At 42.1% G+C, this 18,971-nt stretch overlaps 1 protein-coding gene across 2 annotated transcripts in view; it reads left to right on the plus strand.

The window, feature by feature from the left end:
- LOC109922394 (KN motif and ankyrin repeat domain-containing protein 1-like) overlaps window positions 1-16,754 on the plus strand; it is a 63,279-nt gene extending 46,525 nt beyond the window's left edge. For both annotated transcript variants that reach the window (XM_048613980.1, XM_048613979.1), the window contains 5 exons: window positions 2,178-2,397; window positions 3,374-3,516; window positions 8,608-8,808; window positions 15,192-15,287; window positions 16,492-16,754. In XM_048613980.1, the coding sequence (XP_048469937.1) occupies window positions 2,178-2,397; window positions 3,374-3,516; window positions 8,608-8,808; window positions 15,192-15,287; window positions 16,492-16,503 (672 nt within the window). In that variant the 3' untranslated portion in view covers window positions 16,504-16,754. The remainder of the gene's footprint in view (window positions 1-2,177; window positions 2,398-3,373; window positions 3,517-8,607; window positions 8,809-15,191; window positions 15,288-16,491) is intronic.
- Window positions 16,755-18,971: the final 2,217 nt, after the last annotated feature.

The following is an 18,971-nucleotide window of genomic DNA, read 5'->3' on the forward strand; positions in this document are numbered from 1 at the left end:
CAGAACATCTACGTTCTGCTCGCAAAAAAGACCCTGAACTACCTGTTGCCTGCCACTTCAATGCACCACCCTGCTCCCTGGCCAACATCTCTGTCTCTGGCTTGCTACAGTGTTCCAGTGAATCCCAACGCAAGCTGGAGGAACAACACCTCATTTTCCGCTTGGGGACCCTACAGCCCTCCGGACTCAATATTGAGTTCAATAATTTTAGGGCCTAAACTCTCCCATGTCCCAGCCCCCCACCCCACACACCAGGCCTTGTTACCACATAGCCTGCCATTACACACCCCCTGTTGTTAGTCACTAACAGTCCCCATTAACAACTATTCACTCTCCCAGCCTGATCGTTAGCAACTCCTTTGTCTGTCCAACTGTCTTTCTCTCTCTTTGGGCTCTATCCTATCGTTTACCCCCTATCCCACTCACCTCCCTATTTTCTGCATATAAACTGACGTTTTCCCAGCCACCATCAGTTCTGAGGAAGGGTCGCTGGACCCGAAACGTTAACTCTGTTTTCTCCTCCACAGATGCTGCCAGACCTGCTGAGCTTTTCCAGCAACTTTGTTTTTGTTCCAGGGTGATAACTCTGGGAGAGATCACATGAGCTGGAGCAGCTGATGAGCAGATGGTGGTGATGTTGCTGGATTTGCAAGACAGGGTAATACTCTGGTTCAAGTCCCACTATGGTAACTGGTGGAAGTGATTTTTTTTAAAATTCTAGATTTAAGAGGTAGTCTTTGTAATGTTGACTGTGAACCCATCACTAATTCTTGTCTCAAATATGACCTCTAGGGAAGGAAATCTGCCATCCTTCCAGCTTCCATGTGACTTCAGACCCATAGCAATGTGGTTGACTATTAACTGTTCTCTGCAATGGTCCAGCAAGTCATTCAGTTCAAGGGCAATTAGGGATGGGCATGAAAGCTGGCTTTCCAGCAATGCCCACATCCATACAAGAATAAAGAAAGAAACCTGAGGGAATGTTGTACTTGGAGACATTACATATCAGATAAGACATTAAGATGGATGTACAAGGATGGATGCATTATGTTTAAGAGCCAGGGAGCTCTCCCAGGTGCCTTGGTCCTTATCCTTCCAAATGTGTTGCTGAAACAGATTATCTGACCATTATCTCATTTGGCATCTGTGAGATCTTGCTGTGTGAACATGGCTTGTATGTTTCTAAGTTTCAACATTTTTGATACTGCATCTCAAAAGTGCTATGGAAATATAAGTATTTCCATATTACTGCACCTGACATTTTGGAGGACTTCTCGCTCTCTGTCTGTCTTTATTTAGTATCTCAGATGAAGGGCAGATGCAGTTTCCTGTCTTTTTCTTGGAACTGGCACTTGTCCCAGCCACAGGCATTTGCTTGTAACACATTATCGGAAAGCTCAACTCCAGAGACTGAAGTCCAGCTCAATCTCCATCACGAGCTGCTCTTTGCTGTGCTCCCAGAGGTATTATTCCTGATGATAATCCAGAGACAAGATCTGGGCAGGCATGTGGGCGAATGTGGGTTTGAAACTCACAGGAAAGATTTTTCGCATGTTGGAATGTGTGATTTCAACATATATCCTATGTCCAATTTAAGGCAGCTATGCAGTGGAGGTATGGGAGTGGCTAGGAAGATTGTGTGCACTATCTGTATGCCTGAGTTTTCCTGAGTCCCTTGAGTTGTCGTTTGCTCTTTGCCCTGTTTCAATGGCAATGTTCAAGAATTCTGGGATGCTCCAATGAAAATCTCATTGAAATTGTCTCATTTAAATATGATCAGCAGTTTATGAGGGGGTTGCACTAACATTAAGCCTTAGTGCATTGATAATTGCTTCCAGACACCAAACACTTGTGTCAATTTTAACAACTCCCAGAGTCAAATCTACATCCCCCTTGCTATTAATGTTCCTTTCGTATTTTCCAGCAACTAAAATCTCAAGTGAAGATTAATCCAAGATGTTTATTTTCCGGTTGTTAGCTGCTCTGGGCTGACACAGACTCGATCTGATAGCAGTTGATATTCAGGGTGGGTTCGTTTGGGAATGATGTAGCAACGTGTGGCCAGCTGGCTCCAGTTCCCAGCTCTGGGCCTTAGGCTCTGGGTGGGAGGAGCAGTTGGCAGTATGGTGGGCTGAAAGGCAAAAGCTGCAATCCTGGATACTCTTGTGTGTTTGCAGATGTCGAGTTTGAATGCAATCCAGCAGGAGTGGTTCAGAGTCTCCAGTCAGAAGTCAGCCTCACCCCAAGTCGTAGCTGACTATCTCATGGCCTTTGCAGAGATGTCACCAGCTATCCTGAAACATGTTGTCAACCTGTCCGATGGAAATGGCAACACAGCCCTGCACTACTGTGTCTCTCACTCCAACTTCCAGATTGTCAAGCTGTTGCTGGACACAGGTGAGCTCAGTGCCTGGTGTTCACTAATGAAAGCATGAGGGAGAAGCACAGGGACAGGGGTGAGAGTGAGGGTGAGGGCAAGTGGATGGGTGTATGTGGGTGAGGGCAGGTGAATGGGAAATGTGGTGATGTGGGTAGGTGTATGCAGGGTTTTTGGGTGGGGGCTGGTAGATGGGGTTTAATGCACCAGGCCAGGTCTGAATGGTGGATGTGGATGTGGGTAGGTGAATGCGGGGTTATGTGTTGGCGGCAGGTAAATGGGGTGTAATGCAGGTGTGGGTTTAGTGCCAGTGTGTATAGCATGGGCATGTGTGGGTTAAAATGGGCTGCAGGAGGTGTGGTGGGGTTGTTCCTAGCTGCCATCTAAAATAGTTCCCAAAATATCTCTCTCCTGAATGGTATAATGTTATTGAAAGATCAATAAATTGGGAAAGAAATAAAAAGGTTTGTGTGTGTGTTTTTGGAAGAGACTGAAAGGTTAGCACAGAATGTAATAGCTGATGAGTGAGTAGCTTACTTAACTTGAAGCAATCTTCCCTCTTCTCTAATGGGACAATATTTGCATCTAGCAGTTGTTATTGCTTCAGGTACTGGATTTAAAGACACAATAAAAATGATTCCTGGCTACAATGGGTACTCTGATGTGCAGAGACAAAAAAGCTGCAGATGCTGGAATCCAAGGTAGACAAACAGGAGGCTGGAAGAACACAGCAAGCCAGGCAACATCTGGAGGAAAGGAGAAGTCAATGTTTTGGGTATTACCCTTCTTCCTGAAATGTTGACTTCTCCCCTCCTCCAGATGCTGCCTAGCTTGCTGTGTTCTTCCAGCCTCCTGTTTGTCTACTCTGATGTGCAAAAGGATATTCCTGTATCCTACATTTGTTCCTGCAGTGCCAGTGGAATTTGCAGTATCTATAGTCTTCTTCTTGCTGAGCCAACCAATCAGGTGTCTTGTTTTGTTTTGTATATTTTTCAGCTATCTGTAATGTTGACTGGCAGAACAAGGCAGGTTACACTGCGATCATGCTCGCTGCACTGGCTGCAATGGAGACTGATGCGGAGATGAATGTTGTGAAGCAATTATTTAGTTTGGGAAACGTCAATGCCAAAGCCAGTCAGGTGAATACCGGTGGCGGAAATTAACATTGGCACAAAGTATATTTGCATGAATCTTATTTTATTTCGAAAATATACTTTATTCATAAAAATATCTTTATATACATACATAGTCACTGAAGCAGTTTGGCTCCGTACAGCAGTATGTCAAGGAACAAACAAACATTGAAGTTTGACTCTATCCAACAAACAAACCAAAGGCATTTCTTACTTGTGCAAGACTATATTTACATATATTTGAGGCACCAGGAAGGTCTAATAACTGAACGGACCCCTATTTAACTATGGCAAAACGATCTCAGGCAGTGGTACACCTGTGTGAAACTAACATGAAATGCAAAATAGAGCTCCTTCCTAAAAAGAAATCTAAGCTTAGTGGTGAAGTCATGCAGGCCATTCTCACTTTAATAAATGCATCTCATAAATTACTGTCCTATAACTGTGACTGGAGCATACCACTGAGTTGGATAAATAATGAACTGAGATTCTTGATTCCTTAAATCTTTGCATCAACTCTTCATAAATTATGCACACAATCCTACTGAATAAGTCCTAACTCAGACATCCACAAACCAATCTATACACTCAAACCTATCCATATGGGTAGAATTGATAGATACATGCCAACCTAGATATACACTCAGATGTAAATGCAAACCTGCATGTGTACACAGAAAGGCACGTACACATGTACGCTATCTAGACACACAAGTATCCCAGTCTCTCACACAGTTAAATGGAATGTAGTCATGATGTTTGAGCACAGCACCCTGCTGCTCAGGTAGTCCACACACACTCAGGCTCCCGTTACCATGTGATCCCTAATTTTGAGTAATAAATGACCACTAGATCTATTTGGAAACCAACTTGTTCAGGATTTAAATATGAAATGTAATTTCTGAGAAAAGGCTGGCCAAACATAAGCTGATTGCATAGCCTTGTCTGCACAGGTTTGAACACTGGTCACAGATATCTGTCGGTGTGGTTTGTATAAAATCAAACCATTGGAAAGCTTGGTCCTTCCATCCTGTAGCACCAGTAAGGGTGCTTCATTGTGCCCCCATCATGTTAACTCGGGGTTGTCTAATTCTCATGAGTTTTCTTACCATCAAATGTTGGGAAACTTCAAACAGAAGATTTCCGTGATTCTTTGCCATCGGACCTTCCCTTTGGGAGGCCCAGGTAATCCATTCTTAGTTGATCCTAATCCTCCTTAATCTCCATTTCCAATTGAATTCTTGTTCCTTAGCGTGTTGCTCAGGATCTGCCTGTGTAGCTGGTGTCTAACCTTGTTAGTGATTCTCCATCTGAAGCTGAGAAGTCTGGATACACAAAGAGTTCCCAGTCACTATTTGCCCTCAGCAGTTCATTCACAGTCCACAGGACTAAGTGTAGTAGTGACACTCCCAACAGATTCATAGATTCATGCAGCACAGAAAAGACCCTTTGGCCCATTGAGTCTGCACCAAGATAACTACAACTAAATGTGCACTAATCCTAAATTCCTGCACTTGTCCCATATCTTTGAATGTTATGATACTTGAAGTACTCAATAATTCATAGAATTCATACAGCGCTTCCGGTCTTGATTTTTGTTCTGGAATTGCAGAGATGACACAGCGATGGATTTGTTCATTATCACTGGGTTAAATCCTAGCATTTCCTCCTTACAGCATATTGAGAGCACCCACTCTCCTCTTCCCATAGACGACTCCTTGGAAGAGATGATGACCTGCTTCTATTCCTGTTCAGGGATGTTCCAGTGAGAAACCTGCAGGCTCCACTAGCTCTGAGGAGCACCTACACCACACTCCCTGCAGTGATGTAAAAAAGCCTTTCATGACAACCCCTTTCAGAGCTGAACAATTAATGGCAGCCTTCCTGACAGTGATCCCAACGTGAGAACAATTTTCAAAGATCAATATGATGTCCTGGATTTTCTTATTTCCAGATGGTTTATCAATTTCCTTGATCAGGATGCACACAAAATCTCAAACAATATGTGCAAAGTTATTCAATCATAGTCTGACACAGAGACAAGTCTATAGATTGTCAATATCATTATGAGTTGTAATTTGCGAACTTGCTTTCCCTCAATAACAAAGAATATTATTCACAATTTTCTGTGCAGGCACCTAACAATTTTTCACAACATATACAATTAGTTAGCAAATAAACAGAAACAACTAACCAGGACACAACTAAATTACTGAAAACAACAAATGCTGGAGATCACAGTGGGTCAGACAGCAAGCTAACATTTCGAGTCTAGATGACTCTTCATCAGAGCTGACTTCAGCTTGTTTACTCTCCATGGATGCTGTCTGACCCTTGTGATCTCCAGCATTTGAGACAACAAGGTGTAGAGCTGGATGAACACAGCAGGCCAAGCAGCATCAAAGGAGCAGGGCCTAGACCCTTCTTCAGAAATTGGGGAGGGGAAGGAGATTCTGAAATAAATAGGGAGAGAGGGGGAGCTGGATAGAAGATGGATAAAGGAGAAGATAGTTGGAAAGGAGTTCAGACAGGTCAAAGAGGCGGGGTTGGAGCCAATAAAGGTGAGTGTAGGTGGGGAGTTAGGGAGGGGATAGATCAGTCCAGGGAGGACGGACAGGTCAAGGGGGCGGGATGAGGCTAGTAGGAAGGAGATGGGGGTGGGGCTTGAGGTGGGAGGAGGGGATAGGTGGGCCACAACGATGCCACCCGAAGGTTGCAGGAACAGCACCTCATATTTCGCTTGGGAACCCTGCAGCCCAATGGTATCAATGTGGACTTCACAAGCTTCAAAATCTCCCCTCCCCCAACCGCATCCCAAAACCAGCCCAGCTTGTCCCCGCTTCCCTAACCTGTCCTTCCTCCCACCTATCCCCTCCTCCCACCTCAAGCCCCACCCCCATCTCCTACCTAGTAGCCTCATCCCGCCCCCTTGACCTATCCGTTCTCCCTGGACTGACCTATCTCCTCCCTAACTCCCCACCTACACTCACCTTTACTGGCTCCACCCCCGCCTCTTTGACCCGTCTGTCTCCTCTCCACCTATCTTCTCCTCTATCCATCTTCTATCCGCCTCCCCCTCTCTCCCTATTTATTTCAGAATCCCCTTCCCCTCCCCCATTTCTGAAGAAGGGTCTAGGCCCGAAACTTCAGCTTCCCTGCTCCTCTGATGCTGCTTGGCCTGCTGTGTTCATCCAGCTCTACACCTTGTTATCTCAGATTTTCCAGCATCTGCAGTTCCCACTATCTCTGATCTCCAGCATTTGTTCTTTTCAGTACCGATTCCAGCATCTGCAGTAATTTTCTCCTAAACAATTAAATTACGTTGTTTTGGATTATATTATCAAAAAGGTGATTGCTTTACATCTGTAGGAACTTCAGGAAGATATTGTGTTATCTTGATTTACTTGTTCTGTACAAAACTCTGGTGCGGCCGCACTTGGAGTATTGCATACAGTTCTGGTCGCCGCATTATAGGAAGGATGTGGAATCATTGGAAAGGGTGCAGAGGAGATTTACCAGGATGTCGCCTGGTATGGAGGGAAGGTCTTATGAGGAAAGGCTGAGGGACTTGAGGCTGTTTTTGTTAGAGAGAAGAAGGTTAAGAGGTGACTTAATAGAGACATACAAGATGATCAGAGGATTAGATAGGGTGGACAGTGAGAGCCTTTTCCCTCGGATGGTGATGGCTAGCACGAGGGGACATAGCTTTAAATTGAGGGGTGATAGATATAGGACAGATGTCAGACGTAGGTTCTTTACTCAGAGAGTAGTAAGGGCATGGAATGCCCTGCCTGCAACAGTAGTAGACTTGCTAACTTTAAGGGCATTTAAATGGTCATTGGATAAACATATGGAAGATAATGGAAATAGTGTAGGTTAGATGGGCTTCAGATTGGTTTCACAGGTCAGCGCAACATCGAGGGCCGAAGGGCCTGTACTGCGCTGTAATGTTCTATGTTCTATGTTCCGAAAGAAAGAAGTGTTTTTTTCCTTATTATGTATTATAACTTCAAAGGTTATCGATATACCCCCAGCTAGTAAAACTGTCATGTGTTTTAAATTGTATGGATCAGTGACAGTCAGCTGCAATTGTCAAAGTTACAGATGATTTACATTGCTTCTGATTGAACTTCAAAGGGATGGAATGTATAACTCAGAGTTTATCAGCTTCTTGACTCCCATCTGGATAGGAGCTGGAGACTGCCACACAACTTTGTGTAACTCCTACTGATCCAGGTCCAATATTAATGAGTGAATTTTGACATTGGACAGAAATGAAATTCAACTGGAGTAAAGGCTTTAAAAAACCTGATAATTAATCACTTTCTATTCCTTAAACACTGACAGTAGAGTTATGAATTAAATTGTGGCCTAAAGTATTGTAAGTAAATTTAAATGGCTCTAAATCCATTCTATAGCTCTTAGCCTGAGCTGCAGTCCAACTGTTTATTTAATTGATTCATTCATTCATGGGATGTGGGTGTCACTTTGCTGGGCCAGTATTAATTGAGCTGTGAGCTGTCGTATGAGCTGCCTTCTTGAACCACGGAGGTAACATATATTCGCAGTCCTGTAAGTTCCAGTATTTTGGCCTAATGACAATGAAGGAACAGCATTATTGTTTCAAGTCAAGGATGGTGTGTGTATTAGAGGGGAAATTGTAGGCTGTAGGGGTCACAGGTTTGGAAGCTTTTGATGAAGGAATAATGGTTGCTGCAGTGCATCCTAAATATAAGTGATCAGAGAGGGTCTGTACCCTATTCAGTATGCTATATACCACAGGCACTGGAAAATGGAAATCAAAACGGAAGGTTCTGGAAATACTCAGCAGTTCTGGCAACTCTGTGGAGAAAGCAATGTTTCAGGATCATCAAGTTCAGATCATCAGCCTGAAGCATTAACTCCTTCTCTCTCCTCAGATACTGTCAGACTTGCTGCAACTAATTACAATAACTGGTTTTGGTTTGGTTCTTGTGCATGACTACATTGGCAGATATTTAGCAGGGTTTGTATGGAGGGAGTTCTCATTTGTGAGACTGACCTTCGAGGCCAGGTAGAAGAGACTGAAATTGAAGAGTGTTTTTCATTTTCCTCTAGGCCGGTCAGACAGCCTTGATGCTGGCAGTCAGTCACGGACGTATTGAGATGGTGAAGGCCTTGCTGGACTGTGGAGCTGATGTTAACAGTCAGGACAACGAGGGCTCCACTGCACTGATGTGTGCCTGTGAGCATGGTCGGGCAGAGATTGTGAAGGTGCTTCTGGACCAGCCGGATTGTGACATCTCATTGAGTGATAATGTAAGTTTTATACAGAGTCGCCACTGAGCCTTGTGCTCCTGAAGCAATAACAAAAAAAAGATTAGCTGAAAAAATGTGCAGAAAAAGGCCACCCTTTGATTTAGCAACAATGGGACACTCTGATCTGCATACTGTTCTTTCAATGATCTTCCTGTCTGCTGACAGGCAACTCACCAGCTGGGGATTGGAATGAGAAATTCAACAGGAAGAGGGAATTCAGTGATGTGGAAACAGAATTAACACTACACCACCTGCAGGATTGAAGGCAGTGGGTGAGCGCTGGGTGGAAGGGACAGGTTAAATACAGCAAGTGGCTTGTCTGCCATCTATCTTCCCATCCCTGTCCTTAGTACAATGATCCCAATGGTGGAAGAGGGGACGCATCCACTGTGAGCCATTGGGCCCTCGAAACATTAATCACGGTGCAATCCTGTGGGACTCAGCATGGTTTTGTGAAGTAGAAATGCTTTGAGGAAGTAACAAGAAATGTGGAAAACTGTGGATTTGCAGAAGGCACTTAATAATGTGGCACATCAAAGGTTGCTATACAAAATTACAGTTCACGATGTAACGTAACATAGCATAGGTACAGCATTGGTTGGCTAGCAGGAGACAGCAAGTAGACATGAATAGGGTCATTTTTGGGTTGGGAGTGCCGTGGGGATCAGTGCTGAGATCTGAACTACAGTAAAATCACAATGAATTGAATCCCAAGACATCTGCTCATAAATGTGTATTAAGCGAAGCTAAATGAGAGCCAAGAGGATCCCTATGTAGCCCAACTTGCCTACTAGTGAAATAAGTTGCAAACATCAGTGAATTTAACATGAGTTAAGCCCAGAAAGACTTGTGATTCCATTTACAAAACTAATAATGGCCCCAATTTAAATTGTCCACTGATTGCAGTGGTTCAGGGAGACTCTGCAAATTACACTTCTTGTCTCAATGCACAGGTACTTGAAGGCGGACTTGAAAATGTTTTTAAATCAAAAAGATTTACATTAATCAGAAAAGTGCACACCAATAAGATTAGCAAATGGTTTAGTATTTTTTTCCAGTCATCTTCAGTGATTTAAAATAATAATTGATGATTAACCCACTTACAACTGCAATCACAAAATTGCACCAGGTTACCATCCTTAAATTCATCAAGGGAAGCATTTTAAAGGAAACAAAACACAATTATAATCCTATATGTTGCTCAATTGCACTGACTTGTGGAAGATTGCATGATAGAGGAATTTTAGCTGTAACCTATCTCGTATATTTTAGGAAACTTCACCCACTGGTGACCTGACTGATTCTCTGCTGAATGATGGTTGACACAGTGTAGTGGGGACACCAAAAGGCTTTGGTGGTAGTGTAGCTGCTGGTAACTTGTATTTGGAGTTGCCCATCATCAACACTTGCAATGTAAAATATGTACAGTACAAGTTGTTGAACAAATTGCAATAATTCCACAGGTGGAATTGCACAACATTTCAGTCACAAACACCCAGAGAATCTGTCTCAAATATTTTTCATTACCAAAACAATCTGGTAATATGAGCAATAAAAACAGAAAGTGCTGGAGAAATTCAGCAGGTCTGGCAGGATGTGTGGAGAAAGAAACAGAATTAACATTTTGAGTCCTGTACGATTCTTCACGTCCAAAAAAGAGTCATATTGGACCCACAATGGTAAATCTGTTTTTCTTTCCCCACACATCCTGCCAGACCCGTTGAGTTTCTCCACCTACCACAGGGATGGTTCCCTCTGGGACACCCTGATCCAATCTATCTTCACTCCCAACACCCCACCTACCCCCCCCACAGCCCCACGGCACCTTCCCTTGCAATCGTTGTAGGTGTAACACTTGCCAATTTACCTCCTACCTCCTCAGTATCCAAGGGCCCAAACATACTTTCCAGGTGAAGCAGCACTTGACCTGCACTTCATACAATCTAGTCTACTGCATTTGCTGCTCACAATGTGGTCTCTTGTACACTGGGGAAACAAAGCATAGGCTGAGTGACTGCTTCGCAGACCATCTACGTTCTGCTCTCAAAAAAGACCCTGAACTTCCAGTTGCCCGCCACTTTAACACATCACCCTGTTCCCTGGCTAACATCTCTGTCTCCGGCTTGTTGCTGTGTTCCAGCGAAGCTCAGTGCAACCTGGAAGAACAACTCCTCATTTTCTGCTTGGGGACCCTGCGGCCCTCTGGACTCAATATTGGGTTCAATAATTTTAGGGCCTGAACTCTCCCAGGTCCTAGCCCCCTACCCCACACACCAGGCCTTGTTATCACATAGTCTGCCATTACACACTACCTATTGTTAGTCACTAACAGTACCCACTAACAGCTATTCACCCTTCTAGCCAGATCGTTATCCACTTCTTTGTCTGTCCAACTGTTCTTCTTTCTCTTTGGGCACAATCTCCACCTATCGTTTACTCCTTACCCCCTCCCCCATCTTATCTTCTGCACACAAACTGGCACTTTCCTAGCCACCATCAGTTCTGAGGAAGGGTCACCGGACCCGAAACGTTAACTCTGATTTCTCTTCATAGATGTTTCCAGACCTGCTGAGCTTTTCTAGCAACTTCTGTTTGTGTTTCTCCAGCACTTTCTGTATTTATTTCAGATTTCCAGCATCCACAGTACTTTATTTTTATTTGAATACTAACATCAGCAAATAGCACTCAGGGCTCTGACACTTTGGCTGACTCTGAACTGAATATTGATATCTTTAATTCAAAGGTAAACAAATAAAAGTCAAAAGCTAGGAATAACGTCTATATGTTTAGTCATATACATTTGTATAGGAGCAGAAGTTGACCTCATTGCCCTTTAAGTCTGCTTTGTCACTCAATGAGATTATGTTTGATCTTTTATCTCAGTGCCACCTGTCTACAAATCCTTTGAACCCAAAATCCACTGATTGCTATCTTGAACATGCTCAATGACTGAGAATCCACAACCCTTTGGGAAGAAGAATTCCAAAGATTCACTATGCTTTGAATAAATAAATTTCTCCTTTTCATACTCTACAATGATCAACTTTTATTCTGACATCATAACCTTGAGTTGTAGAATGCCCAGCAAGGAATGGTAAACTGCCAGCATAAGTGCTGTCACGCTACTTAATCATTTTATGTTTCGATGAAATCGCCTTTCATTCTTCTATGGAATATTGGTTTAGTTTATACAATTTCTTCTCATAGAACAAATCTCCCAAGTCTGTGAACCTTGTGCACTGTCGCCAAGACAGGTTTATCCATCCTTAGCTAAGATCCAAATTCTAAATGGTACTCCACCTGAAGTCTCACCACTGACTTGTAAAACTTAACTCAAACTCCAAACCCTTTGTAATAGAGGCCAACATGCCATTTTCTGTGAGAATTGCTTGGTGTACCTAAATGCTTACTGTCGGTAATTCCTATGCAGAATAATTCCTTTGAATACCAGCATTTTCCTGTCTCTCACCATGTAAATAACATTCTGCTCTGCTACTTTACCTACGGAAGTGGGTAACTTCATACTTCTCCACATTACACTCCCTCTACCATATCCTAGACCACTAACATATTTATATCCATTCACAGCCTCTTCATGTCCCCTTGCAACTTACCTTCCCATTGATGTAACTCCACACAAGCCGGTATCCTGTCGCCAAGTCACCCTTTATTTACAAGTGGAAAATCCTAGACACTGATGCACTCCCTCAGAGCCAGATCTCAGAGTGAACAGAACCTCTGACACTTCTGTTTATATCTGTCAGCTGGGACTCCCTGATTTGATCAGATTAGCATCTCCAATCAGGGAACTCATATTTTAAGAGGTCCAGCTAGCTGACCTCATTACAATCACTTTTGTATTGTCAGAACACTTGTATACTTTGCACTTGGGCCCCTCATCTAGGTAAATAGCTGAATCATAGAATCCCTACAGTGTGGAAACAGGCCCTTCGGCCCAACAAGTCCACACCGACACAAAGAGCATCCCACCCAGACCTATCCCTCTAATCTACACATCCCTGAACACTATGGGCAATTCAGCATGGCCAATCCACCTAACCTGCACATCTTTGGACTGTGGGAGGAAACCGGAGCACCCGGAGGAAACCCACACAGACACAGGGAGAACGTGCAAACTCCACACGGACAGTCACCCGAGGGTGGAATCAAACCCAGGTCCCTGGTGCTGTGAGGTAGCAGTGCTAACCACTGAGCCACCGTGCCGCCCTTCATATCCCCTTGCAACTTACCTTCCCATTGAAGTAACTCCACACAAGCCGGTATCCTGAGGCCTTTACTGATCCACCTGGTAGTCTGCAGATTATAGCCTGCCAGTCTGAAAATGTCCCATTTATTTAGAATTTGTTTTCAGTGCATTTACCAATCGTTGTGAATATTTATAAGCTATATATGAGCCTCACTCACATGAGCTCCAATCTTATGCAATAATCTTTTGTGTGAAACCTTAATGCTGTGTGAGTGCAACTTCAAAAGATCCACAAAACAGATTTGTTAAACACGAGTTCCATTTTAATTTCGAAAGTGCAGCAGAAATATGGAAAATGGGTTAAAAACAAACACACACCAGTTCTATCAGCATCTAGAAAGGTAATGAGATGCTTCTTAATTAGTGTGTTGGCTCAGGAATGCTGACGCCTGCCACTGAGTTAATGGATTTCTTTTAAAGCAAAAGTTCCATTTAACTTTCCTTTAAGATTATGATTCCCGGACAAAATATTTTGTAGTCAACCTGTTTAGAGATGTTATTACACACCTGGAACAGGTGGGACTGGCTTATTAGTTTGGGATGATGATCCATGACATCAAAATGGTCTGCACACAGAGAAGGCCCATGACATCAGCTGGATGTGACAGGACATGGTGTAGGAAACAACTGCACATTGTGTGTGCATGACACATACAGTTTTTGACTGGCACAGACCGAAAGGCCTTTTTCTGTGCTGTAACCCTCTATGACTCTGTGCGCCAATTATGTCACTGTCTGCCGTTTGCAATACTATCAACATCATTGCATGAGCTACTGATGAGAGGCCGAGGAAAAGGAGGCAGAGACTGAGGAAAGGGAAGACAGAAGCTGGGGAAAGGGAGGCAGAGTCTGGGGGCAAGGGAGACGAGGCTGAACCCAGGGAGTGAAGGCAGTGATAGAGGCCCCTTCTAGAGCAGGGACAAATGCCAGTGCTAGGAGTGGTAATGATGGAAGGCCTGTGCCAGGAATGAGGGGAGGCCAGCCTCCATTTGTCTGCTTTGTGTATTAGCTGTTATATAATAAAAAAAAGACGTTTTCTAAACACACAGTTCCATCTTTGAGACTGGATCTTTCCGTCACTGAGCAATGACATCAGCTTTCACCTTTGCATATGCAAATCACTGTATTACTTGTTTGTTGAGATAGTTTTTAAAAAGATGTCTGGCTGTTCACATTTACCTCCTGCTCTTCATTACCTTCTCTTCAGCTTCCAGTTATAAAGTCATACAGCATGGAAATATACCTTTCGGTCCAACTAGACCAAGCCAAACACGTTCCCAAACTAAACTAGTCCCACCTGCCTGCATTTGTCCCATATCCCTCCAAACCTTTCCTATTTATCCAGATGTCTTTTAAATGTTGTAACTGTACCTTCATCCACCACTTCCTTTGGCAGTTCATTCCACATATGAACCACTCTGTAAAAAAAGTTGCCGTTTGTGTCCTTTATAAAATGTTCCCCTTTCACCTTAAAAATATGTCCTCTAGTTTTGAACTCCCATCTTAAGGAAAAGATTTTTGTTGTTCACCATATCTGTGCCCCTTATGATTTTATAAACCTCTATAACATCACCCCTCAACCTCCTACGCTCCACGGAAAAAAGTTCCAGCCCATCCAGCCAATTTTCATACTGAAACACTCCATTCCAAACAACATCCTGGTAAATCTTTTCTGCACTATTTCCAATTTAATAATATTTTTCCTACAACAGGGCAACCAGAACTGCACACCGTACTCCAGAAGAGGCTTCACCAACATCCTGTCCAACCTCAATTCTTTGGGGCAGACATACTCGGCTGTTACGAATATGGACAGATCCTATCTCATAAAGCAGTGAGATGGGGGTCGTTGAATATTTTTTAGAGGTAGATAGATTCTTGTTGGGCTCAGAGAAATTAAAGGTGATCAGGGATTAATGGGAACGTGGAATTTGGAACACAAACAGATTAGCCAAGATCTTATTGAATGGCAGAGCGGTCATGAGGAGCTGAATGGTTTACTTCTGCCCATACTTCATATTAACATGCTTTGCATATTCAGCATTTTTCAGTGGTTTGTATTTATTGCCTATGGACAAAGTGGTAACCATATCTGTTGTTGTCTGTGCTCCCATAGGATGGCAGTAATGCACTGTCTGTAGCCCTGGAAGCCAATAACAAGGACATCGCTGTCTTACTCTATGCACACATGAACTTCAAGCCACCATTGTTGGTCAGTAAAATTTTCTAACTCAGCACTTTTAACAGTATTGCAGGATGGTGGTGCCAGATAGTTTGGGCTATTGTCCTACCTTTGTCTAATACCTTCCCTCATTGATGCTGGGAGAATATTTGCTCTGCTTGATTGAACCCTGTTCCTGACATCAAATAATGTAGCCCTTGAGCAGGTAACAAATGCCTTACATTTGTGCTTGACATCTACAAGTCATTGAGAAAATCCCAGCAGTTTTTCACTCCAGACAACATTAGATAGCTAACACAGTGTGGAGCTGGATAGCTAACTTGTGCAATCAGTACAGATGCAAAAGCAAAATATAGTGGATGCTGGAGATCTGATATCAAAACAGAAATAAAATTTAACCCTCTGTGTTGCAGGAAACATTATTTGTATTTCCTCTCCACAGATACTGCTCAGCCTGTTGAGTTTCTTCAGCATTTTCTGTTTATGTCAAATTGTACGTTCCCAGCTCTGACATGCTGCAGCATGAACAGGTTAAATGCTTTTGATCTGATTTTTATCCATTTGCCTCTTAGCCTTTGGTGCTGTCTATTCCTGTGGCCTTCTCCTGACTGAAAGATCCATCAGGTTTGTCCTAAAGCGGTCATTGACATCTTAGTTCTGATGCTAGTTTTGTACCTCAGTTTTGAACATTCAAGAAACTAGACTCTAGCCTTATTCATACTAGTCTCAACTGCCAGTGGCAGCTCTGCCAAGGTACAATTACATGGGAGCCATGGCTCAGTTGGTTCTCTTGAGACACAAGATGGTGGGTTCAAATCCTATTTTAGAGATTTTCTGCTATTAGCTAGGCTGGCATTACAGGACAGTATTGAGGAAGTGCTATGCTGGTCAGGGTGCCAGCTTTCAGATAAGATGTCTGTCCTTTCAGAACCCATGGTTCTATCTGAAAAGGGACAGAGAAATGCCTAAACCAATACTCATGTCATTTAATTGCTGCTTTGGGACCTAGCTGTGTTTAGATTAGCTACTGCATTTCCTAAACTGTGTTTCACTAACTGTAAAACACACTGGGACATGCAGAGGTAAAAACGTAGCAAGTGCTCCCAGTTGGATCACCCTTCTATTATCCATTTCATTGTAGCTGTTTAATCCACAGCTGTGATGCTCTTTGCAGTAGCTGCAATATCCAACATGAGGTGAGCTGTATTTCAATCGAGATAATTTGTATTTTCAGGACACTCCATGAACTGGTAACAGCTACAGCCCAGAACACAGAGCTTGAAGCCACAATCATCATTCCGATCCTGTAGTATTCTTTCTGTACAAATAGCTTTTTGAAACCAGATGTCCACTTTAGAGTGGGCATTGGCTATTGATTATTCACAATGTATCACTGAGCTGTTCACTGTCATTTATATTGCTAACATCCTGAGAAATGCTTTTAAATAAAACCATATTGAAGCAAAAAAATTATATTAAAATACTACAAAAACCTGACTTAAAGTTTATATTTTCTATAATTATCTAATTATTTGCTTTAAGCCTCATATTTCTAACCCAAGATTGTACATTACATTGTATAAAATGAACATCACTTCAACACCAAAAACTACTTGACTCATTGCTGATTGATTAGAAACAGATTAGCGAGGACTCTTCAGTTACTAAGGGCAGAACAGATGAGGTTGCCCAACTAAGGGAGACATTTCCAAGGCAGTATCGCACCCAAATCTGTTTGGGACTTTTGGGAGAGAGGCAAGACAAATGGCAATTCAAAAAAGTTATTGGCTTCTGTTCTGAAGGTAAAAATCATTGTATAATTTGTACTGATTTTATTCCACTTGATTATTTCATGAAAAATTGACATCATGGAAATGCTTACAATTATTACCATATCCCATTGTTCTTGATCAGTGGCTATTTTTCAGCACCATGTCAGAAATTGCTGTGGATCTGATTTATATAACTAAGCCACATCAGGAAGGCTGGAAATTTCCTTTTAGAGATTATTTTTGCAAAACCAGATGGGTTTTGACAAAATGAAAGATTGTTTAATGGTCATCACTACCACTAGCTTTCAATTCCAGATTTTAACAACTAATTGAATTTTACATTCCACTAGTTGCTATAGTGGGACTCGAACACAATATTAGCCTGGACCTCTAGATCACTAAATTAACAGGATTACCATTATGCCAGTCTTGCCATAAATTTAATTTGGGAAACATGCATAGATAATATTTTAGAATAAGGCTCTCCTTTCCCATTAAGTACTATCAACAAGTTTTATGGCTTGACATTCTCAACATGACAGCTTCCAGATATAATCTGTGGGGTCTTGCTGGGAAGAGAGAGACTATTTTCCCAGAGAAGCAAGCAACACAGCTGGCAATAACCAATATCAATTCCTGGTTTGGAACATTTGGTGTTGTAATACTACTTGTCTTTTATTGATATCAAATCTATCAATCCATTGATTGTTCAAACTCCAATGATATTTCACAAGTGTACATTGTACTTGATCTGTACACTATTGCAGTTTATAATGTGAATCCCTATATTAACAATGATTTTTATAATGGACAATCATATTCCCAATTAACCTAATAAAGTCATTCATGGGTCAACTTTCATACATTCATTCAGTAACAGAACTTATTTTACATTTTAAAGTTTATTCCTTATAATAGATTCCAACATTTTACTTCTGTAGTTCTCAATTCTTCCTCCCTTTTGAAGTAGTGGAGTTAGAGGCTACTTTCTAGTCCTTCCAAGAACCATTCCAGAATCTAAGATTGAGATTGCCAGCAACATCTACATTCGGGGGTTAAAGCTCATCTAGTCCAGATTTCAATCACCCTTCTATCCAGCTATTTTTTCCAAGTACACCTCAATACCAATTTACTTTTGCTGCTCAGTTTCACAAGTCCCTTGGTTACCTTGCCCTGTAAATGGGCTGTTAATTGTCCCAATTTTTCCTTTGCACAAGTGTCAAACTATAATAGCTTTAAAAATGATTCTGGCTAAGTTGCATTAATTTTTTTTGCTTTCATAAGTTTTAGTCACTTTTGTTGGTTCTAAATTGCTCCCAAACCTTAGGCTCAACACATTCTAGCATCCTTTTCAGCCACCTCCTTTCAGTTAATGCAGTCTTTAATTTTTCCAATTGAAGATGTTGATTTACCTTTCTCTTGGGAGCTTACACCTCAGGAATACATTCCTATTCTTAGGAAATTAGTATTTCTATAAATAGGAGTCAGTGCCCATCATTTGTCAACTTTTTGTATTCTTCCAATCCACCAGGACAACTTGTACATACCTTTATGATTTTCCTTTCTTCAGAAAGGCTAGTTACAAAACAGACCAAACTGCTTTGAAGCTTAATGTGAAATCCTAATTTGATTTATACCATGTCCAAAATGAATTTGGTAATTTATAGCACCAATGTTGGTTGCCTGTTTCTTAGTTGCATCCAATCAAATTCTACATCCTGATCCTTCAATTAAGATTCTATGATACAATAGAAGAACCCTTTCTTAATGAGGATATCCAACACATTTAGTGCCACATCACTTCCTTCTCACCTATACCCCCATATAGGAAATAGCCTTGGATATTCTGTTTCCAACCTTGTTCATCTTGTACTATGTTTTAGCAATGGTAATTAAATAACCATTTATATCCATCTGTGCATTAAAAATGTTTGCTAATGTT

Source organism: Rhincodon typus, chromosome 29 (genome assembly GCF_021869965.1).
Source record: "Rhincodon typus isolate 14 chromosome 29, sRhiTyp1.1, whole genome shotgun sequence".
In the NCBI taxonomy this organism is placed as follows: domain Eukaryota; kingdom Metazoa; phylum Chordata; class Chondrichthyes; order Orectolobiformes; family Rhincodontidae; genus Rhincodon; species Rhincodon typus.